The following is a 23,719-nucleotide window of genomic DNA, read 5'->3' as shown; positions in this document are numbered from 1 at the left end:
TGGCTTCTCTCCTAGAGCAGGAGGAAGCTTCTGCCTGAGTTACCCCCAAGGACTCCTTTTTTCCCCAGTGGAAATCTGATTCCATGTAGGGATTTATTATCCCTGCTCTAGCAGAGGTTTGGAAAAGGTGCTGCTCTTTTCCAAGCTTTCCTTTCCCTCTTTTTTTTTCTGCTCTGCCTTCTGGTTTTAAGGAACCCCCAGATATTCAGAAGAAAGTTTGAGGGTCCTGAGTCTGTCATGGTCAAAAAAAAAAAGGTGGCACTGGGGAGTTAAAAACAGGAAAGTTGCAAGGATGGAATGGATCTGTGTAGAGTGAAAATCCAGGGAAAATGAGGTCACTTTCCAGAGAGATCCTGAATTATCCCAGTGGTTGCAGGACCCCTGTTCCCAGCAGGGAGCAGGCAGGAAAGGCAGGAATGCCTCTGCTGCCCTCGTGGCTATCAATGGGATCATTAAACAGAAGGGATGGAGGAGCAGCTGATCCCATTTGACTCCTGATGCTCCAGAGTGTCCTGTGTGGAGCCAAAGCAAATGTTTCCTTAGGGATCATTCCAGAGAGCCTGGCTCCTGCTCTCCTTGCAGGCCAGAATTAGAAGCACATTTTAAAAGCAGAATTTTTTTTCCCCTCCTCCCTCCCCCAGTAAACTTCCTTGTTAATTTTGGTGTGGAGAAAAGACAATCCCTGAACCAACTCTGGAGGTTTTTTCCCCATTATCTGTAAACATGGAGTGAGCAAATTCCTACCCAAAATGCCCCCCAATTTGATATTGCATCTATTAGCTCAGAATTTGAGCTGAAGTGTGTTTTGATTAGAAGTAGAATAAAAAGTTGAGAGCTGAGTATTTGTAATTCTCCATCACTTGTTAAATCCTCACTCTTTGCTTCAATGCAAATTGTTCCAAGGAGGATTTTCTTTTAAAAGGTCTTCAGGGATCTCGAATTTTAGATGTGCATTGACATAAAATTAAATGTTCGAGTGCACAGCTGGCGTTCTGGGTGAGATGGAGGAGATGTCTCTGCTCTGTGAGTGTTCCCAGGGAAGGGGGGAAGTTTTCCTTTAGCTGCTCCAGCCTGGAGAGCAGCTCTGTGGTCATGGAGGAAAACGAGAGGAAAATGCAACAACTGAGGTCAAACTTGACGGGTGCAGGTTCAAAGCTTGGCTGAAGGTGGGCATGGGCTGAGCTCTGCTCAGAGCTGAGCTGGAGATTGCTGCAGCCCCCTCTGCAGTGGGGGAGGCTGCCCAGGTGAATTCCCTTATTTTGAAGGCTTTTCGTGGCTGCTCCATCCCTGGGAGAGTCCAAGGCCAGGCTGGAGCAGACCTGGGATAATGGGAAACTGCCCATGGAAGTGGAGCTGGACCAGCCTAAAGCTCCCTTGCAGCCCAGTCCAGTGTGGGATTCTGTGACAGCACAGAATCCCCAAGCTCTGGTTGTGTGGGGAGACCCTGGCCCAGGACATGGGCTTGGGCTGTTCCATGCTATTCCCAGAGAACTCTGCTGCATCCCAGCAGGACACCCTGACCCCCAGAGCCCCTGGCAATGGCTGCACACCCAGCTGGCCATGGGCTGCTCTTTATTCACCCCCCACACCGGGATGGAAGGGCTGGAGCTGCTTCCCAACCATTCCTGCCTAATATTGGGATCTGCTGTTCCTATTGCTGCTGTAAGAGTGGGAAACTTTTCTCTCTGTCTTATTAAATCTATTTTTCAAGCTGTCACTTAAGCAGGTCTAGTGACAGAGTCGGATGTTTATGTGGCCCTGGACACTTGAACTCTGGTGTTTTCAATCACAACAGCACCTTTTGCCAGCCGGTCTGAATTAAAAACTCCCCCTGACCTTTTACCCCCGGCCCTCTTAAATTCATGCTTTAAAAACAGCTTAATGAGGGGTTTACTGGCCCAATTGGAAGTTTTTATTAAAACCTATTAGTGAGCTGGAGTAGCCTGCCTGAAGGAAACGATTAGGCCAGAGCAGCTCAGCTCAGAGCTGGCCCTTAGCCACTCCAGGTTTTCCCTAAACTGCTTCCAGACCCACGTTAACCCCGGTGCTGCAGCCTGCACGGAATTCATATCCTCTGCTTTAATTTATGCCTTGTCTGATTCCCTGCCCAGCCTCGCCCTGTGCTTGGGTTTAATGCTGTTAGGCCTGCATTAAAGGGCAGCGGGGCCTTGGCTTGAGCCAGGCTTGTTTTTGGGAGCCTGGTGGTTGATATCTGCTATCAGAAACCTGCTACAGCCAAGCTGCATCAGCTTTTGTCTGGGAACACTGAATAAGCAGGGCCACAGGCCACACCACCTCTCTTGAATTCCTCATTTCTTCCCAGAACATTCCCTGTTTGGCATGGAGAGCTGCTGCCCGTTCCCTTGTGTGCTAAGCAGCTGTTCCCAGCAGAACTGGAAACAAGGTTTTGCTTCAGGGCCTGTAAAGTGGGGCTGAGAAGTATTTCCAGGGGAAAAAAGTAAAGATGTCAGGCTCAGAGTGAGGAAAACACCATTACTTCCCATTCTAGAGGGGAAGTGTTCCCCCAAATCCTCTGCTGGCCCAGGGAGGAGGTGTGGAGCCTGCTTGGGCAAGGCCACGACGCTCCCGTGGTCCTGGAGAAGCTTTCCATGAGGAACATGCCAGCACCATGGAGCTGGAGATGCACTGGTGGAGCAGCTGGGGTTTGAGGTGAAATTGGGTTTTCTGGAGGACACAGGAGCTGCAGGGTGGAAATCCCAGCTGCCTTCTGCTGTCAGCTTCCAGTTGGATCTCAGCTTGTTTTCTCCGTGTCTGTGTTTTATGTTAAAAATTAGGCCAGTGGTTCTTGCCTGACTTCAAAATAAACCTTACAAGGCTCCTGAAGCTTTGGAGATGTTATCTCCATGCTCTTCTCTCCATGGATTTGAGGGATACAGGCCAGAGCTCTAAATTTTCAGGAAAAACCTCCTGAAGGTGGCCCATGGCAGGGGCTGGAATGGAATGGGCTTTAAGGTCCCTTCCAACCCAACCATCCCATTTCTGTAAAGCCAAACCAAAGGCTGAGATTTGGACTCTCCCTTCCAAAACCTGGCTTTAGCCTGGAAACGAGCCAGATTCCCTCCTAATAAGACAATAGTAGCAAATTAATGGGGAAAAAAAGCCAGCAAAGTCCCAACGTGTACCAACCAGGGTGCTCTTTAATTGACAAATATTTCAGTTCTGGGATGCACCTTGAGCAGAAACAATCCCAAAACAAAAAGCAACTGGTCCCTCTCAACACCCCACACTCCCCCAGGGTCACCTCCTGCCCGGATTTCTCCTGGCACATGGCTGCACCGACCTCACCTCGGTGCATTTAAAAAAGGATGTTTGAGGAAAAATCTGCCATTAAAGTTATTACTGTAAAGTAGTGCCTTTGATTGCGGCAATTATGCAAATGAGCTGAAGGGATAAAATACTCCTTAACGAGGCCTGATGGAAATGGTGGTGCTGGAAGGAGTGTAGGACTTCTCCAAAGAGCTTTCCATGCCTGGGATTCTCTTCCAGCCCTTTGCCATGTTCCTGGATCTCGACCTGTGTCACTGCTGGCCGGCCTGCGGATGTGATTTTATTTTCCCTTAATCCAGGAATGTAAGTGGGTGGAATGGGAACGCTGGCCTTGCAGAAAGGGGGAAAGCCTTTCCCTGAGCAGATTGTTCCTGCTCTGCTCTTGTGACCGCCTTTTGGCCCGGCCTCGAGAAAAAGGAAACAAACAGAAATGCCTTTGGCGGGCTGGGGTTGTGTTCTTGGGAGAAATTCGGGGAGAATTCACGTGGTCGGGCTTTGGAAGGGGCTGCCCAGGGAGGTCTGGAGTGCCCATCCCTGGAGGTGTCCAAGGAATTCCTGGAGGTGGCACTGAGTGCTCTGGGCTGGGGGCAAGGTGGGCATCGGGCACAGCTGGGACTCACCAGGCCACAACTTGGCTTCACCTGGAAACAACCATCTCTGGGGAACGTTTTGTGAGCCCTGAACCCACCTAAGAGCAGAATCCACCTCAGAAGTGGGAGATAGGGAGGTTTTCTCCTGATTTTTAGTGAGAAAGACGAGCTGGGGAGGCTCCAGTGCAAACAGTGGATCAGGGCTGGCTCCCACAGGCTGATGGACCTGGAGGGCATTTGCAGCCTTATATTTTATGGGATTTTGTGATCTTTCTCCAAAAATGGACCTGGTGATCCCAAGTTTTGTGATCCTGGCATTCCATGATTTCCATCAGGAAAGGTGAATTGGCCTGGGTGACTGTCAGGGGTGGAGCTCTCCTGCACTAAGGCTCAGATTGAAGAATTTCCAAGTTCATTGGAATTGTCTCCAGCATTTGTTTCAAAGCAGGGAGTTGGATCCTGGTCTCCCATAATTTGGGAAAACATGGCCTGAGTTAGATGGGAAGTGTCTGGTGTTGGATGTGGCTGAGGGAATTCCCTCCTGTTCCTATCTGGTGTTCCAGCTCAGGGTTTGGCTGTTGGAGCAGAGCTGAGGGGTGACTTTGGATAGGGTCAAAAAAGAGGGAGAGGGACTTTTTGTAGGGGCAGATCATGACAGAGCAGCTGGCAGTGGTTTTAAACTGCAGAGGGCAGGGATAGATGGAATATTGGGAAGGAATTCTTCCCTCTGAGGGTGGGGAGGGGCTGGAATGGCTTTCCCAGATAAGCTGTGGCTGCTCCAGGATCCCTGGAAATGTTCAAGGCCAGGCTGGAGCACCCCGGGATGGTGGAGAGCTTTGGGATTGGAACTGGATGGGCTTTAAGGTCCCTTCCAACCCAAACCATTCATTATTCTACACTAGGAGAAAGGCAATTAGTTTAATTAGCTGTAATTGCTCTTGGTGTGTAGGACTGAACCTGTTCTCAGGTTCACCTGCAGAGTTTGATCCTGGCCCTGAGCTCTCCTGGGCTCCTTATCAAGCCAGCACTTGTTCTTATCTTGCAGGAGCCTCTCTGTTATCTCTCCTGAGCTTTCCCTGGATTTGTGTTAAGCCTCTCATCAAACCCAGGCTTTCTGCCTGCTCCCAGTTCCCTTCTGTGCAGGAGCAGGAACAGGCTTGGGGTTCAGGCAAGTGCCAGCTCAGTTCTTAAAAAAACATCAAAATCTTCTAGCAGCCTTTTCCCAGCGAGGTGGCTCTGACCTGCAGCTCACGTTGTGAGGAGGATTTGATGTCCAAACATCCCAACGTGGGCTGATTGCTCCCTGTTTGTGCTAAAAAAGGGATTTTTTAACAAGAAAAGCTTGTTCCAAATGGATTATAAACCACTGGAAGTGCTGCCCAGCACCAAACTGCTGCCACCACTCTGGGCTGGAGTTCAGCTGGGGTGACAATGCCTGGGGACAGTGCTCAGGGTGGGGCAGGGTGACCTGGACACAGCTCCCACTTCTTTGGGGTTTGAGGAGATCCCATGGAATTGCCCAGCTGGAATGAGGCTGGGAGGGGGTGATTAATTCCTCCACTCCTTCAGGGAGTGGGAATTTTGATGACCCCAAGGATATAATCCTCCTTTTGTGCATCCTGCAGGAAAGCTGAGCCCCACCTGCGCTGGGATGGGGTTTGGGATGGGAGGTGTGGCATGGCCACTGTCACCTGCAGGGTTCTCCTGTGCCCTGTGGCACAGAGGGATTTGGAAAAGCGAATCAGGGATGTGGGGCTGCTCTCAGCCTGCTCTAGCTGTGGTCACAAATATCCTGGGGGTTGTTGCTTCTCCCTCTTCTGGTTGTTCCCATTTCAGTACGAAGGATGAGTTTTCCCTCTAGGAAACCAGAGCAAAGTTCCCCAGCAAGGCTGACCTGCAATACCCCCACAAAGTGCTCCTGTAAATGTTGTATTGTGGGATTATTTTCAGCCTTTTGCTCTATTTTTTTTTTAAAAAACCAAACCCAGACGAGCGTTTTAAAGAGGATTTTTGGCAGGTGTGAGAGCAGCTGCAGAGGACATTGGCTTTATTTTATGGAGTCATGGAATGGTTTGGGTTGGAAGGGACCTCAAAGCTCATCTTGTTCCATGGACAGGGACACCTTCCACTATCCCAGGTTGCTCCAAGCCCTGTCCAGCCTGGCCTCCGCCTGATTTATGGAATTCTGCTGGGTTTTAAACCTTTGTGCTTGAAGGATCTTGAGATGCTGGGCAATTCTGGCGCTCTGTGTCCCTGCAGTGTTTGCCAGCTGTCCCAAACTCTGGGGGAAATCCACCTGCTTGGCTTCACCTGGAGACAACGCGCTCTAGGGAATGTTTTGTGAGCCCAGAGCCCACCTCAGAGCAGAATCCACCTCAGGAGTGGGAGATAGGGAGGTTTTTCTCCTGGTTTTTAGTGAGAAAGGCAAGCTGGGGAGGCTCCAGTGCAAACAGCGGAGCAGGGCTGGCTCCCACAGGCTGACACCTCTCAGCATGGAGCTGTCTAAATTCCCTGTGCTGTCTCCAGGCTTTTGATGGAGGCAGGATGAGAGCTGGGCAGAGCTGCCTTCAGGGCTTGCTTCCATCCAAAGTTCAGGTCTGGCACGGGGGAAGAAGTTTGATTTTTATTTTTGTGTTTTCCTGAAGTTAAATAAACCTTGATGTGCAGAGTAACCCCTGGATAATCACAATAAACCAAAGGGCATCCAAGGAGCTGCTGGAGTTTTTCTTTTCCATTATCCACTGTCACTTCCAACTTCTGATTTATCTGTGGCTCCTTCCCATTCCATGCCCTTCTTCTGCCCTGATCTACGTCCCATAAAAGTTTTCTGGCAGTGATTGATGAGGGTGATTCCAGCTCTTCCCATGGAGTTTTGGAGCTCCATTTTTCCTGGGGATGATGGGTCCTGGTGGATGTTCTTCTGTGGAAGAATTATTCATTAAAGGGTTGAGATCTTGGCATTGGACACCTCAGGGCAGCTGGGACTTGTGTGGGGAGCTCAGAGGGAGCTTGGACCCTTTTTAAGAAATCCAACTCTTGGGGTATTCTCCATCCTGTTAATTGATCTGGGGTGTGGAAGTTTGGGTGGAAGTCTGTGGATTTTGGTTGCTTTCCATCAGGAATATTTGATGAGCGGAGAAGTTTGGGTCAGGTTAAATGATTATTTTTTTGTCTTTTATTAATCAGTGGGAGGACTGGAAAAGCTTTTGGTCTGGAGCACCTTCTCCATCTCCCTGCAGGATCCCAGCTGGAAGCAGGCACAGCATTGCAATAAAAATGGAAAAAAAAAATCCATTTTCCTGCCCATTCCTATGTGGTATTTTCTTTTGGCCACAGATTAAAAATCCATTGGTTTGAGCAATAAAATAAAGGCTTTTTTCCAGGACATTTGTCCTGTGTTCTTATCTATTCTTATCCCTTTTTTTCCTGCAGGAAGGAGGAGAAAGAATGGTGTGGGATTGTTTTTTTCCCTTCTTTTAAGTTGTCTTCTTAGGGATATTTATTTGACAGCTTGATGCTACTGAAGGTTAAATATTGTTTAATTGTATTTATGCTGGCAGAGCCTCTTCTTGGAATTCTCTGGGATTCTTCACAAGTCTCTATTTTGAGGTTTATTGCATTTTCTGTGTTCTCTTCATGCATCAAAACTGGTGGAAGTGAGAGCCAGAGGTCAAGTTTGATCTTCCTCTAAATCCAGACTCCTTGATCTGCCTGGAGCAGGGAACAAACTCCATGAATGGAGCTGTCTGTGGATTTCTTCTTGAAGTCCCTTTGACCAAAAATGTTTCCTTGGTATGATTTGTGGTAATGAGCTGGGGTTGAGCAGATTTCTGGGTCCACAAAAGGAAAAGTCAGGATTTTTGGAATTGCTGCAGTTCTTTTTGCCTTGCCATCTTTAAATTAGGGAGAAGACATGTTGTAGTTGAGAGATAAATACAAATTTAGACTTCAGTGGTAACAGAATTTGTGTGGTTTAGTGAGGCTGTGCATGTGAAGAACTCTTAGCAACCAGATTTTCTGTGTTCCCCTGCCTCTCCTCCCTTTAAATGGGAGCAGGAGCTCATTAATGACTGAGCATCATTAAAAATCAGGCTTGGAAGGGACTTTGTGGGGTTTCACTGCATCATCTGAACTCCTGATGTGGGGTTAAATCAGTCCAGGATCAGATGTGCAAAACCTGAAGGGAAAGAGCACCAAGTGCTCGGGCCGTGTCTCAAAACCACCAGGGAGCTCAGGAATGGAGCTGCCACTTCTCCTGCTGTCCCCAAGGTTTGTTTGTTGACAGGAATTTCCTGGGAGCCGAAACATTTTGTGTTTTTCTGTCATTTGTGGCATCTCTGCACACAAGGCTGCTTCCTGCTGAGCCCTGTGTGGGCTGCCTCGATTTCCTGAGCTATTCCCCCAGCCCTGGGGTGTCCCAGACTCATGTTCCCATTCCTGATTTCAGGGCAATGCTACCTAGCCAAATATTTCTGGCCACCCCCTCACTGCATCCCTGCAACTCCTCAAGAAATGGGATTCATTTATTTACTTTAAGGCCAGGGAAATCATTTTCTCATGGGCTTTTTTTCCGTCCCAGGCCGGGTGAAACCGCAGTGTTAAGCCATCCTCCTCCCAGCCATCCCTGGGAAGCTGGAGGGAGCCAAGGTACATATTTGCTGTTACTCCAAGCAGATAAGTGTCAGGATTTCAAAGCAAATTCCAGCTGAAATCTCTGCTGCACCTCAGCTCCCGTGCCTGGGCTCAGAGTAACTCCAAGTTTTATGGCAATTCTCTGCTGTTTTCCTGTTCTTTTTGAAGGGTGGGCCTGGATGCACCCCAAAATTACCTGTCCTTGGTATAGCCTGGAGGAGAGAAGGCTCCAGGGTGATTTTGGGGATTTTGGCACCTGAAGGAGCCGAAATTGGGGATTTTGACACCTGAAGGAGCCATAAGAAACAGGGAGCTTTGCAGTGCTTTCTTCTCTTTATTTCCACATTCTTAGAAACTTCAGAAATAATTTCTCTTTGATATCTGTGCTTATGTGGTGGCTTAGAGTGGGAGGAGGTGTGAAAGGATCCTTGGGGGGAAAGAGCCATGGAAAAGGTGAAGGATGAGGGGCAAAAACCTCCAGGGAAACGGTTCTTGTCCCTTGGTCGGGGTTCCTGAGGGAATGATGTTGTTTCGGAAGGGACAATCCCTGTGATGTGTCTGCCAGAGTGACAGCAGAGCCCTTTGCCACAGATTGTCAGCAGGGCAGACACTGCCAGGAGCTTTTTGCTCATTAGATACAGGTTGGGAGCCAGCAGGGGCAAATCCCAGGTGTGGATGTGGGGCAGTGTCAGCGCACTTGGACTGGCCCAGCTGTGCTGGGTGTCCCAGCCAGGGAAGGCACAGCCTGCAGAGACAGAAATTCCCAGAGGGATGGAGGGGAATGCCAGGGAGGTGTCTGAGGGGATAATGAGAGCTCTGGCTCTTCCCATCTGTCCTTTGCTAAGCCTTAAAATCCCACTTTTTGTCCCCTTTATCACAACATGTAATGTAAATATTTTCCATTCTCATTTACATGGCTTCTTAATATTCCTGATTACATTCCTAATTACATTCTTCTGGCTCATTCAGCTTTTCAAACAGACAGTGGCCAAGGAGAGGAGGAGAACACTTGAAAGTCAAAATTTGGTGGTTTAGAATCAACCCTTTGAATGTGAGCTGCAGCAAAGCCAGCTCTGGGATTGATGTTCGCATGGAATTGATGCCTTGGGAAGGCTGAGCTAGAGCAGAGGCTGGACAGAGATAAAGAATAAAGCAGGGATTTATTAAAAGGGTCTCCTCAATGGATCCACCTTGGGCAGCACAAGAGCCCAGCCAGGGCTGCACCCAAGATGAACCAAAATGGTCACAAAAGTGGATCAGGTCTCACATTTTTAGAAGTTTTGTTCTATTTACATATTGGAGTTAATTGTCCCATTCCAGCTTTAGGTTATGCAGTCCCATCCTTTCTGTTTTTCTCTCTCCAGCCCACGCTGTTTGTGCTCTTGGGGCTGAGATTTGGATCATTTGTCCTTGGTCCCCAGCTACAGCAGGAATTGTTTTGTCTCCCTGCTCTGTGCACAGAGCTCAGCATCCCATAATATGAAGTACAAACACACAATAAAGCAGCACAGAACCTGAAAAATATAAAAACCAGAACCTGCAGCATCAGGATGGCCCTGGTATGCCATGGCTGTGCCTGAGGCTCTGGGGCCAGCCCCACTCTCCTGCCCATCCCTGGGCACAGCGCAGGAGCTTTGTCCCCAGGGCTCCAGGATTCCCAGGTGTTTTCTCTCGGACCCTCGGGGTGGGAGCTGGAAGCTGGGAAGCCTGGAGAGGTTCAATCCCAAAGTGTCATTTGGGATGAAAGTCACCCCCCAAACCAGGAGCTACCCAGACCCCGGAGCAGGGGTAAATCCCCATCCTGGGGGTTTGAGCCAGGCTGCAGCTCCTTCTCTGTCGTGGAAATCCCTTCCTTGTCTTTGGCTGTGCTGTGTCAGCCCTACAACGTAGCTCCAGTGGTGATTTCATCTCTTTTTAAAATTTATCTTAAGAGAAAGTCACTGGATGCTGATATTTCCCCCTCCAGGAACAGGGAGAGCTCAGAGATCTGCAGGGAAAATGCTCCAGAGATGGTTGAGCCGGGGAATTTGGCCAGGACTTTCTGGCACACAGCTTGGACAGTTCACATAATTTATTAGAATATTTTCCCATCTGTTTGTTATTATTAAATATGAAGGACTGGTGTTGCACAATCTTACCTTTTGGATTTATGGCCAGGAGAAATCAGTGAAGGTTTTTATTGAGTACCTTTTAAGTCTGACTCAGTTACAAACAGCATTTGGAACTTCTCCTTGGTGAGGTTTTAAAGTAAAATGAAATTAAAGCAGCTCCCAACACGTGCTGCTCTTTAAGGGTCAGCACTTTCCCTTTGGAAAATTATCCTGTACAGGAATATCTTGGAGTGTTTGATTTCATTTTTGAGTCTTGGGATGCCGTGGATGCTAAAACCTCCCCTCTCTGCAGATGCATCAGGAAGGGGATCTGGGCTCATCTTTGGAAATGCAGTTTTCCTTCCTTTGGGAAGCTTTGCCTGTGCTCTCTTCTCTTTATTTCCACATCTTTAGATACTTCAAAAAATAATTCATCTTTAATATCTGTTTTTATGTGGTCATTTAGAGTGGGACACTCTCACTTTATAAAGGGTTGATCTCTTAAATCCTTTTCTAGCCCAACTGAGAATTTGCAATTAGATTATTTTTAAGGTCCCTTCCAGCCCAAATCATTGTGATTCTATAAAAGAAAACCAGAATTTTTTTAATGTATAAAACCCAATGCCATTTAAAAACTGCCTGCTTAATAATTATTTTAACAAATAACAGATATTTTCAACTTGGATTTGGTTCCCTTTTCTCATTTCAAATGATTTTTGACCAGAACGTTTGTCCCTCCTCTTGTGTCACTGGGTGCCACACGTGGCCTCAGATGGTTGATAAATCACCAGGATAAGCAGTGCTGGTGTTCCAGCTGCCTTCCCACATGGTTCCAGTTAGGGGATCCCAGCCCCCAGCCTCCCTGACAAGGTCCCCATCAGTGATTGAACATTTGCATCAAAGCCTGGGCAGTGATTTCTGTCCAGAAATTGAATTCCTTCTTGGAGCAAGAGGTGCTGCCATCCACTTGAAATTGCAGGATTAAAGCAGGATATTTTCCCAGCTTTTAGGGTATGGATGATTATTTGTCTGGAAAATCCCTGAGCTATATCTGCTTTTTACAGTTTTACAATTCCAGGTTAGTTTTGTGTTGCTGAACACTGAAAAACCTGCTTTTTTGGGGTTTTTTTGTGGTTTTTTTTCTGGATCCTTCTGTTCTGGAGCATGTACACGATGATCTGGACGGTCCCTCCCACCCCAAAGCATTGCAGGATTTCTCAGCCTGATTTAATAAGTGCAGAGTGAGGACTGAAATCATTCATCTGCTTCATTTTAGGCACTGAAGTCATTTGGATTCCTTACAGGGGGAACAAGTTTTGTGGTGCTGGGACATCTGTGAGGAGCTGTTTAATATCACTTGTCACTGCCCTGGCTGATTGTTGTTTTCATGTGGTCGATTCCAGCGGTTTCCAGCGAAATGTAAAAAGCTGCTGCTTCAAATGAGAAGCAAAAATCCTTAATTATATGGCGGGGAATGTGCTCACAAGTGGCTGTGATGTCACTCACGTGGCAGAGCCACCACCCAGGCTGCCAAGCAGCACAGGAAAAGCTTTGCTTGTGTTAGCATGGAGCTGCTGGGTCCTTCCAGCTGGCAGCAGGACCCAGGAAATGGGAATTTTGGGGGGAAAACACTGCTTTTCTGTGCTTTGGTCTGTTTGGTATATATTGGAGTTAATATGTAAATGGACCAAAAGGCTCTGGGGTGCTTGCAGTGGGGGCTGGGGGATGTTTGGAGCTGCCCTTGGTGGATTTTTGCTGGATTATCCAACCTTGTGACTTCCTCCAGGAGCCGTGAAAAGGAGGCTGGAGAGGCCCTGGCACAGATTCCCAGAGGAGCTGTGGCTGCTCTGGATCCCTGCAAGTGCCCAAGGCCAGGCTGGTGAGGCTTGGAGCCCCCTGGGGCAGAGGAAGGTGTCCCTGCCCATGGAAATGGGGTGGGATGAGCTGAGATTGAAAATCCCTTCCCACCCAAGCCATCCCAGGCTTCTCTGACTTAGAATTCTCACTGCACTCTGTGTTACTTTATGAAATGATGCTGGACTGGTATTTTTTTTTGTTTTGTTTTGTTTTGTTGTTTTGTTTTTTTGGTTTGTTTGATTTAGTTTTGTTTTGGGGGTTTTTGATGTTTTGGGGGTTTTTGATTTTTTGGGGGGTTTTTTGGGGTTTTTTGTTTTGTTTTGCGTTGTTTGGTTTGGGTGGGGGGTTTTTTTTGGGTTTTTTTTTGTTTTGTTTTGTGGGGTTTTTTTGTTTTGTTTTGTTTTGTTTTTTTTTTTGTTTTTGTTTGGGCTTTTTGGGTTTTTTGGGGTTTTGGTTTTTTTTTTTGTTTGTTTTGTTTTGTTTTGTTTTGTTTTGGATCACCAGGCAGATTTTCAGCCTTGGCCCCTAATTCAGGTGTCTGACCATCAACATTTCTGCCTCTGTGTTTGTCAGCTCCTCTTTGCACTGTGCAGGGAGAGAACAACTTCCTCACCCAGCTGACTTTTTTTGCCATTTGTCCCATAATCACCAAAGCGCTGCTGCTCTCTCCTCCATCTCCTCAGATCTCTTTAAAACCAGCTTTTGAAAGCAGCTTTTTGATTCCTGAGATCCACATTTGGTCTCCTCCCTCTTGCTCCCCCTTCCTTTGTTCCTGGAGGTTCCTGGAGGTTCAGCCTGTGGGTGTTGGGGTCACTTTGGTCACTGCTGAGCTCATGGAGTTGCAAAAGGCCTGGATGAGAGCAGCCCTGCATCACAGCAGATTCCCAGCCCCGAAGCTTCCTTGGGGCTGGTTGAGTTCCATCAGGGATGGGGCTGCATGGAGACTCCTGTTTGCTTTTCCTGGGATGGAGGGATGTCCAAAAGGACCTGGCAATACCCATTTTCTTATTTAGCTGTAATCCTGAAAAACAGCCTTGAGTGTGGACAGAGCAAGTCCCCTTTTAGAATCAGAAAAATCGTATTTATAGGTACTGGAGTGATTTTGTCGTGGTCTCTTGTTTAAATAGCATCTTTTTTTGTTGTTTGGTTGGTTTGGGGTTGGTTTATTTTTTTAAGGCTTTGGGTGTAAAAGATGTTGCAGGATGCCTGGAATCATTCAGATTGGAAAAAAACTCCAAGACTTTTTAAAGTCCTCACCTTGTCCCCAGCCCAGAGCACTCAGTGCCACCTCCAGGAATTCCTTGGACACCTCCAGGGATGGGCACTCCAAACCTCCCTGGGCACTTCCAATGCCTGAAACCCTTTCCATGAAAAAATTCCTTCTGCACTGGTAAATTCCATCAGAAACCACTCATGGTCTTCTCTTAGAATTTAGGAAAAAAATATCCTCATGAAAGAGTTGTCAAGCCCAGGGCAGTGGTGGAATTGCCATCCCTGGAGTTGTTCCAAAACCACGTGGAGGTGGCACCTGGGGACACGGTGAGCACGGTGGCTCTGGATTCAACATTGGACTGGATGATTTAAGAGATGTTTTCCAACCTTAAAAATTCCATAATTCTCACACAGACCTTTCAGATCCCACCCTTGGGGTCCCTCCTGTGTCTCTTGGGTGTTGGACAGGGGTATCTGCCTTGGGGTTAATCAATTACCCAACAATTTCTACCCTATTCGGTATGTAAGCTGTGCTTTAAAAGCACCATTCAGGAAGAAAAATCAGGGAGATGATATTTCATGAGATATTCACTTCAAATCCATAGGGAAAAGCATCCCCTGGCCTGGATTTATCTCCTGCAGACACTCAGGGTGAAACTTGCGCTTACATGAGGATAAAACTGAATCTGTGCAGGGCAGTGGGGGCCTCATGTGACACAGCAGGAGAAATTTGTTTAATTTGCTTTTTATTTTGAGGCTGGCTTGCCGTGTGCTGGGAAAAGCCCTTGCCAGGTGCCTTTGTGGTGTTGGGCTTAATTTGTTGGTGCCATGAGTGTGAGTGGGAAATGGCAGTTTGGGATGGGGAGGAGAGCAGGTGGGGTTGGGGTGAAGCCTTGAGAGGCTGCCTGGAACAGAAGCTGGACAGGAAGGAATTAAAATTAAAGGAATAAAAAGGTCAAAGGAATAAAATAGGTATTTATTGAAAAGGCCTTCAAAGGATTCACCTTGGGCAGTACAAGAGCCCGGCCATGGCTACACCCAAGATGGACAATGGGTCAGGAGTTGTCACACTTTGATAAGTTTTGGTCCATTCCCATATTGGGTTCATTGTCCAGTTCCAGCTCAGGTGATGCAGTCCCACCCTCCCAGGCTGCTCTCCTCCATTCCCTGTTGTTTGCACTTTTGGGGCCTGGAGCTGCAGTGGTGTCCTTGGTTCTGGGGCTGGAAAAGGAAAAGGATTGTTCTGTGTGACTGAGCTGTGAGGAGAACTGCTGACACTTTGTATGGAGTTCAGAGTTATGGACCAATGCAGTGCAGAATCTGGGAGATAGGAAAGCTCAGACTGAAGGCATCAGGGGGAACAGCTGCTCATGGGTTCTGAAGCTGCCAGAAAAGAAGAAAGATTTAACAGCCAGCAGACACCTGTTTGGAGCAGCTCAGCTCCCTGGGCACATGGCACAGGGCCTGGCTGGGAGGAACAGATGGCATGAGAGTGGCAGGTTGTGCAGAAAGCTGGGAATGAGCTGCTGTGTCCTTGTGTGGTGCTGAAGAGGTGCCTTAGGATCTCAGCTTTTCTGGTTTTCATGTATTTGTAGCTGTGATCACCTGCTCCTGGTGGTTGGTGTCACTTCTCCCTGGCCTCTCCTGCCTGGCTGTTCCCATTTCTCAGCCAGGCCCTTCCAGCCCTTCCCATTTCCCTGTGGGACACAGGGGCTGGGTGTTCACAAGCTCTGCTTTTATTCAGGCTGGACATCAGCAGGAGTTTCCCCATGGAAAGGGTGGTCAGGCTTTGGAAGGGGCTGCCCAGGGAGGTTTGGAGTGCCCATCCCTGGAGGTGTCCAAGGAACTCCTGGAGGTGGCACTGAGTGCTCTGGGCTGGGGACAGGTGGGAATCAGGCACAGCTTGGATTCGATGGTCCTGGAGGGCTTTCCCAACCTTAGTTTTTATGGGATTTTGTGATCTTTTTCCAAAAATGGGCCTGGTGATCCTGGAGGTCTTTCCCAAGTTTTGTGATCCTGGCATTCCATGATTTCCATCAGGAAAGGTGAATTGGCCTGGGTGACTGTCAGGGGTGGAGCTCTCCTGCACTGAGGCTCAGATTGAAGAATTTCCAAGTTCATTGGAATTGTCTCCAGCATTTGTTTCAAAGCAGGGAGTTGGATCCTGGTCTCCCATAATTTGGGAAAACATGGCCTGAGTTAGATGGGAAGTGTCTGGTGTTGGACAAGGATGACCTTGGAGGTCTTTTCCAGCTTAAATCATGCTGGGACCTTGCCCCTTTCTTTGGCCAGCCTCTAAATCAGGGGGAACCCCAGGAATGCTCTGCCCTGTCTGGGCTCTGAGCCATTCCTGGGCTCCTTCCCCTCACTCCCTGGGATCTGAGGCACAGCTCATTTGCCATGTGAGGATCTTCTGGGATGGTCAAGATGTTGAGAATCCTGGAATAGTTTGGGTTGGGAAGGACCTTAAAGCTCATCCAGTTCCAACCCCAGCACCTTCCACTGTCCCAGGGTGCTCCAAGCCCCATCCAGCCTGGCCTTGGGAACTCCCAGGGATGGAGCAGCCACAAGTTCTCCGGACAGGAGGTTTTCAGGGAATGCTGTTTTCCATCTCCAGGGACACCTCACCCTCCCTGCCCAGTGTGGGCACCTTCTCCTCACCTTGAGGCCAAGCTGCAGAGCTCCTGCTTGTTCATAGGAACAGGGCTGAACTTATTTTCCTTCCTTGAAGACAGAGTAATTAAATCCAGTATGTACAGATCCCTCAAATTGACAGCCGCCCACAGAGCTAAAAACAGGAAATCCATTAACTTCATTATTTAAAAAATAAAATAAAAATCCTCCCAACTGATTCCTCTGTCACTTAAAGTTCTGCATGGAAGGAGGGCTAATTTAACGCTGCATTAACTCCCAGTTATCACCCTCCTGTTACCTAAGTAGTTCCTAATGACTACCCTGGAGAGCACTTGGAAGCTTTTAAAAGTTTTTATGCTAAATTTTATTTTTTTTTTTTCTGTGTAGTTTATACTTTAAGTACAAAAGTTCCTGCTAACGTTCTCCCAAATCTTCCAACAACAGCCAGAACTTTTTCTGGTGGCTGCAGAAATGTGAAGTATCCCCAGACTGAGGTGACTTTGAACAAGAAATGGGAAATATTTAATAATGGTGGTTGAAGATGGGTTTGGCTGTGGGGAGCTGGGTCAGATCTTGGGTTTGTGGTGCCCTGGGGTTGGGCTGTGGGTGCTGCAAGCCTGGAGAGGTTCAATCCCAAAATGTCATTTGGGATTTAAAGTCACCCCCCCAAACCTGGAGTGATCCAGACCCTGGAGCAGGGATAAACCCCTGGTTCTGCAGCACAGCTCAGATATTCCCAACAGGTGCTTTAGGCCCGAGCTGAAACCAAACCACGCTGGGTTTCAGGGAGGTGGGCTCGGGAGCAAGGTCTGATTCCAGGGCAAGTCAGTCTGGATTGGATATCTGCCTCCCCTTGGCTGCTGGGCTGTCTGACACACAATATCCATAGGGAGACAGCTGCACTGGGAGCTGGAAAATCAGGATCTGTTAGAGCAGCATTTGTCTGTGCCGTGCAGACATGCTCTGGGTAAATTTGATGTGTGGGTGTTTCTGTACAAAGAGAAACAATTGGCTGGTTTTGCCTTATCCTGTGTTTTAGGAAGGGGAATTAATAAGAATTAATCACGTGAGCTCTTTCTAGCATAGCCAGGTAGGAGGGTTGATTTTGGCCAGGTGATATTTTTGAGTCAGAAAAACAGAAAATAAGAAAATTCATTATTCTTGAACCTGGTTTTTATCTTCTGAAGGCTTTCAGCCCTTCCCTCCCTCCCTGCTTTCTCCCTGATTGTCCAACAGAATGGTTTAGGATGAGGAGACTGGGGGAAAGGACTGTGCTGACTCCTCTGCAGCCATGGCCAGGCTGTGCTGACTTGGGATAGTGAATTTATTTATGGCAAATAATAAAGATGAAAACTGGACATCACTCGATGTCCAGCTACAAAGACAAACCCTCCATTGCACGAGGGGCCCGAGCGTTTGGAAGAGGCAAAACCCTTGGAAAAAACCCTAAAAGGAATAGGGGGAAAGTGTGTTTAGGTTTGGGGTTTGCTTCTTCCCTTCCCTCCTCCCCTCCAGCACCTCCTCCTGTTCCTGCTCCTCCCCTGCCCCAGCAGAGACCTCTGGAAAATCCCAAACCATGGATTTTGCCACGCCAAGTTCCGAGCGTGTCCCGAGCCCTCGGAGCGCGTGTGGGGCGGGCGCAGCCGCCATCGGAGGTTGATGTTATTCCCTTTTTTTTCTCCCCCAAAAAAACCCAGCCCGTGGCTCCCTCTCCGGCTGCGCCAGAGATAACAATGGGGGGCTTTGTGCTGCCCTGCAGCTGCTGAAATTTGACGAGATCCAAGTGAGGAAAACAGGAGCAGGTGGGTCAACAACGTGACCCTTTCGTTCCCAGCAGTATCAGTGAGCCCTGGAATAAGGATGTGTTGGCTGGGGCTTGGAGGATGGGAATTGTCTCTTGGAGAGAGCCCTGATGGGGTTTGCTGCTGTTTATGGGATGGGTTTAAGCTCCCAAACTCCAGGATTGGGGAATGGTACTGGAGATCGTTGCTCACTTCATTCCCAGATTGTTCATTGGTTTTGGGATGCTCCATGGCTTCCATGTGGATGCTCCTGAAGCTCCCAATGTCCTGAAGCTCCAATATCTGCCTTCCCATCCCACAGCCCCAAAGTGGGACTGTCCCAGATGTGGCTGCTCCATCCCTGGCAGTGCCCAAGGCCAGGCTGGACAGGGCTGGGAGCAGCCTGGGACAGTGGAAGGTGTCCCTGCCATGGCAGGGATGGCACTGGATGGGCTTTAAAATCCCTTCCAACCCAAATTATCCCATGATTCTATCCCAGTTTCTTCTCTGAGTGCCCCCAGGCCATGGAGATGCCTCCTTCCTGTCTGTGTTTTCTGCTGCCCTACAAAATGTCAGGGGTGGGAATTGCTGCAGTTGGAGGAGGGTTTGGGATGTGCTTCCCAGGGTGTTTGGTGCACATGGAGGATGTGGCTGTGTTCACCTCCTGGCACTGCCACTTCAGCAAACACATCTCACTGTAGAATCCTGGAATGGCTCAGGCTGGGAGGGACCTTAAATCATCACCTTCCTCACCTTCATCACATCACCGCTCCCATGTGATAGCAGCAAGAGGAGGGTGAAATCCGGGAGAGAAATCCTGGAGTTCCTGAGCTGGGGGGGTCATTGAGGAACCCTGGAGAAATCCTGGAGTTCCTGAGCTGGGAAGGTCAGTGAGGAACCCTGGAGAAATCCTGGAGTTCCTGAGCTGGGGGGGTCAGTGAGGAACCCTGGAGAAATCCTGGAGTTACTGAGCTGAGAGGGTCAGTGAGGAACCCTGGAGAAATCCTGGATTTCATGAGCTGAGAGGGTCAGTGAGGAACCCTGGAGAAATCCTGGAGTTCCTGAGCTGGGAAGGTCAGTGAGGAACCCTGGAGAAATCCTGGAGTTCCTGAGCTGGGAGAGTCAGTGAGGAACCCTGGAGAAATCCTGGAGTTCATGAGCTGAGAGGATCAGTGAGGAACCCTGGAGAAATCCTGGAGTTCCTGAGCTGGGAAGGTCAGTGAGGAACCCTGGAGAAATCCTGGGGTTCCTGAGCTGGGAGGGTCAGTGAGGAACCAGCTGCCCCTCAGGTGGGGTGACCTGGCTGGTCCCTTCAGGTGTCCCAGCGTGTTTGGGCTCTGTGAGCCCCTGAGTGGTGTTCAGAGGTGACAACACTCAAACCTCAGCAGGGACGTGGCTCCAGCCTCAGAGCTGTCTAAGAATCTGAAGGATTTGGAGTCTGAGGCTTTCAGGGCAGATGTGAACAACTGTGTGTGAGTCAGCGGGGAGGAACGGGAGGTTCTGCTGATGGATTTGGTAATCTTGGGCCTGGTATCATCTTACAGCCCAGCGAGGGTGAGCTGAGCCCAGCTCCCCCCTCGTCTGCTGAGCTGTGGATTCACTTGTGCTGTTCAACATGTTCATCTCCTCAAATCTTCCTGATTGAGCTGGAATTTTTATAGAAACCACAGGAGCATCTGGGACAATCCCAGCACCCCCAGCACTTCCAGTGGCCATGGAGCAGCATCCAGCAGCACTTTTTATGCACGAGATGAAGCCTGAAAGAGGAGTGTGCTCGTGGGTCTTGGAGGCCTTCTCCAAGCTTAACGTTTCTCTAGGAATGACAGATTACAGTCAGGGTGAGTCTGTGCTGGATGGGGAAGGAAGAGGCCAGGAAAGGTGCAGGGTGTGGATGGATGGATGGATGGATGGATGGATGGATGGATGGATGGATGGATGGATGGATGGATGGATGGATGGATGGATGGATGGAGGTTGGGAAGAAGCACAGTGGGTGATGGATACCATAAAACTGATCCCACGTGGGCAGCTGTGGAGACCCCATCCCTCAGGAAGGTGGTTGTGAATAAATCAGAGCCTCTCCCAGCTTATCTGCCCTAGACCTGGTTTTAGCAGGACCTTGAGGCAGGAGCACAGCCCCTCATGCCTTCACCGGGGAGCAGCCAGAGCCAGGCAGGATTTAACCCCACACTGGGTGAATTTTGGGGCTCAGACTGCTGTCCCAGGCTGTGAGGAGAGTCTGTCCCTGGCTGCAGTGGCAGTTGAGGCCAGCTTGGGGCCGGTTTAGCTGCAGAGCAGCCGGGGGTGCCGGGGCTGTGCCCGGCAGCTGGCAGCGCTGTTTACTCCGTGCTGCTCCCGGCACGGCTCCATCCTGCTGTGCCAGCCGGTGCCAGGGTTCCAGCCCATCCCTTCGGGATAAAAGCACAGGTGCAAGGCTGAACTCGTGGTCTAGGCCATGCCAGGAAGGCTTGGCTTGGCTCGGTGCTGGGAGCATCCTCCTGGAGCCGTGGGATGTGCGGGAATCGTCCTGCAGGATGCCAGCATCCTTCCGTGCCCCTGGCTGGCAGTTGGGGTTAAAAACAAAGCAGGGAAAGCTGCTGCTGTGCCCTGCTGGGTGAGGGCAGTGCTGCTCTCCGAGGGAATGGATGCACAGGGATGCAGGAGTTTGGATCCCACCCCGACACCCATCCCCAGCAGGGCAGGGTGGTGATTTCCATATGAAAACAGGGATAACAGTGGGATTCTTGTGCCGGCAGGAATGAGGGAGATCTACGACCCTTTTGGTGCCAGTCAGCCCCGGAGCTGGGTTCAGGCACAATTAACCTTTCACTTTTGGGATGAGCCGGTGCTTTCCTGCTGCAGCTGCTTTTTAGGACAATATTCCTTACTTCTCCTCCCAGAACCATTAATTTGGGCATCTGGGGGGGGGCTGTGCTGGGAACCAGGGGCTGTGGGGAGGGAGGAGGGGGAGTTTTAAATGGCTTTGATGTGTAATAATCTGAGGTTTTAAAATTGCATTTTGATTTAAGGGGTTTTTGCACATGAAGATTAAAGAAAAAAAAAAAGGAGGTTTTCACTACTGTTATTGGAAATACTTTCAAGCACATTCAAAGTGGTTTTTCTTGTGTGACAACATCAAATCAGGGGCTGGAAAGATCTTGGGGTGGGGGATCAGGGGGCTCAGGCTGAAGCTGGAAGGGATGGTTGGGTTTGGAATGGGTTTGGAATGTGTTTTCCTGCCTCTTTGGGCTGGGTGAAGGGAATTGTTATGGATCAAACTGGTGATGTGCCTGGAGAAACCTTGGGAATGAACTGGAGCCATGGACACTGGCTGGTTTAATTGACATAGCTGAGAATTTCAGTGCCTTAATGGCTCCACCAAGGAATTTTCAGGAATCCTCCTCACCAATGTGCCATTTAATGTCTTTTTTTTTAAAAATGGTTTCAGAGTACAATTCTATCACACAGAAATATCTGGGAATCAGAATAATTGGAGGTGGGACAAAGCTGCAGTAATTTAGTTTTGGCAGGGATAATTTGGTGCTTCCAGACGTGGTGAGGGTTGGACTTCACCTGTCAAAACAGAGCTGTGTGTTCTGCCTCTCTTGGAATAATCATTGCAATATTTGTAGGCTGGGATGGAGGAGAAAATGCAAAATACAGATTTGCATGGATTAGGCGGAGTCTGTCTGCTCCAGAGGATCCAGGGAATGGATTCATGGTGGGATCCCAAGGCTCTGCTTTGAGCTCAGTCCAGGGTAATTTGGTTAAATCCAGGGATGGGTAAAATCCAGCAATTGGTAAAAGTGGCCTAATGGACAATTTTGGTACCATTTTGATTTTTTTTGTGATTAAAATTCTGAGTTTCTCATTACACTGAATGTTGATGGTGATAAGACCTAATGGGATCTTAATTGCTATTTTTTGAAGCTAAAACTGCCCCATTTAGGCAAAAATCCAGCCCAGTCCATGGCACTGCTGGATCCATCCACAACTGGAGAAATCAGTGGCACCGCTTGCCTGTCCCGTGCCACTTCCCAGGGCACCTAAATCTCATTTTTTTCTGCCTCATAGAAGTTATTAATTTTTATAAAATCCCCCTTTTATGTTGTCTGTGCTTGGAGAAGAGCAACACAACCCCAAAGCTTCAAACCCCTGAATCCCCCCATGTGGGATGTCTGTTTTAGGGCAGCTGGTGCCTGATTTCCCCCAAATTAACCTTAAAACCATTCAATGTGTTGTTTGTTTTTAATCCTTCCATTTAAATTTAATTCCAGGATAACTTCCAGCACTCTCACCATAATTATTTCCTTCTTCACTTCTTGTTGGCTCTGCAGGATGGGAATCACAGCTCCTGGAGACAGGATTCCTGGGAATATTCCTGTGCCCCCTCTGGAGCCTGTCCCGCCTGCCCCAGGGCTCTCCTCCTTCCAGGATTGTCATCTGGAGCTTCCGCTGGCTCATCTTCAGGATCATGCTGGGAGCGGTGAGTGGGAGCTCCCCTTGGGCTCCTTGGAGGTGCCAGCAGCAGGAACGTCCCGTCCCAAATGTCCCGTCCCAAATGTCCCGTCCCAAATGTCCCATCCCAGCCGGGAATTTCCCAATCCAGCGCTTCAGGATCTGTTGGTTTGGGAGTTTTTCCCATTTTCAGGATTATGCTCGGAGCTGTGAGTGGGAATTCCCCTTTGGGCTTCTTGGAGGTGCCAGCAGCAGGAATGTCCCATCCCAAATGTCTCATCCCAGCCAGGAATTTCACAATCCAGCACTTCAGGATCCATTGGTTTGGGAGTTTTTCCCATTTTCAGGATCACGCTCAGAGCCACGAGTGAGAATTCCCCTTGGGCTTCTTGGAGGTGCCAGCAGCAGGAACGTCCCGTCCCAAATGTCTCATCCCAAATATCCCATCCCAGCTGGGAATTTCCCAATCCAGCACCTTGGCATCTGTTGGTTTGGGAGTTTTCCCAATAACCAGGAAAAGCTTCCTTCTCTGGTCCTCAGGATGCTTCAGGTCCCTCCTGGTTTTGTTTTGAGGAGGAAGAGCAGGAGGGGATGATCTGTGTGGATGTGTTGGTGCTGCACTTGAGGGGCTCTTCCAAAGGAATTAAAGGGAATTCGGGCGTTGTGGCTTTTCCACAAGACTGTTGGAATCCTGTGGGTAATTCCCAGCTTTCCCCAGATTTCTTCTCCTTTGTTTTTGCTTTCCTGAGCTGTCACTCTCTGCTCCGTGCTTCCAAACTGAGCAATTGCTGCAGAACTGTCCCGGTGCCAGAGGGAATTCCCAAGCAGCTTGTAAGGGAATCCATCAGGACCTGACACATCCCATTAAAATTAAAATCAAGGCGTGGCAGGGGCGTTCTCCCATCGGCTCCATCTGCTTGGACCTTCCAGAACATCCCAAAACTTGAAAGCTGAGGATCATCACTGTAGGAGGAGTGGTTGGGTTTTTTTGGAATTTTGCCTTGGAATTTTTTCAGGGATCTCAGGGTGAAGGTTTTCTTTGAGGCATTTTTCACCAACGGGATCTGAACCAAATGTCAGCACACCCTGAGGGATGCAGGCTGAATCCCAGGATCCTGATGCTTCTCTGGATTCAGGGAATGCCTGGATGTGGCACTCAGGGCTCTGCTCTGGTTGA

At 49.0% G+C, this 23,719-nt stretch overlaps 1 protein-coding gene across 1 annotated transcript in view; it reads left to right on the top strand.

Moving 5' to 3' along the window:
• The window catches only part of LMF1 (lipase maturation factor 1), a 141,559-nt gene that overhangs the window by 22,648 nt on the left and 95,192 nt on the right, over positions 1-23,719 (top strand). The window contains exon 4 of the mRNA XM_054516593.1: positions 22,422-22,570. Coding sequence (XP_054372568.1) covers positions 22,422-22,570 — 149 coding nt within the window. The remainder of the gene's footprint in view (positions 1-22,421; positions 22,571-23,719) is intronic.

Source organism: Molothrus ater, chromosome 16, assembly GCF_012460135.2.
Source record: "Molothrus ater isolate BHLD 08-10-18 breed brown headed cowbird chromosome 16, BPBGC_Mater_1.1, whole genome shotgun sequence".
Lineage (NCBI taxonomy): Eukaryota > Metazoa > Chordata > Aves > Passeriformes > Icteridae > Molothrus > Molothrus ater.
This window is presented reverse-complemented; position numbering and strand designations above follow the sequence as displayed.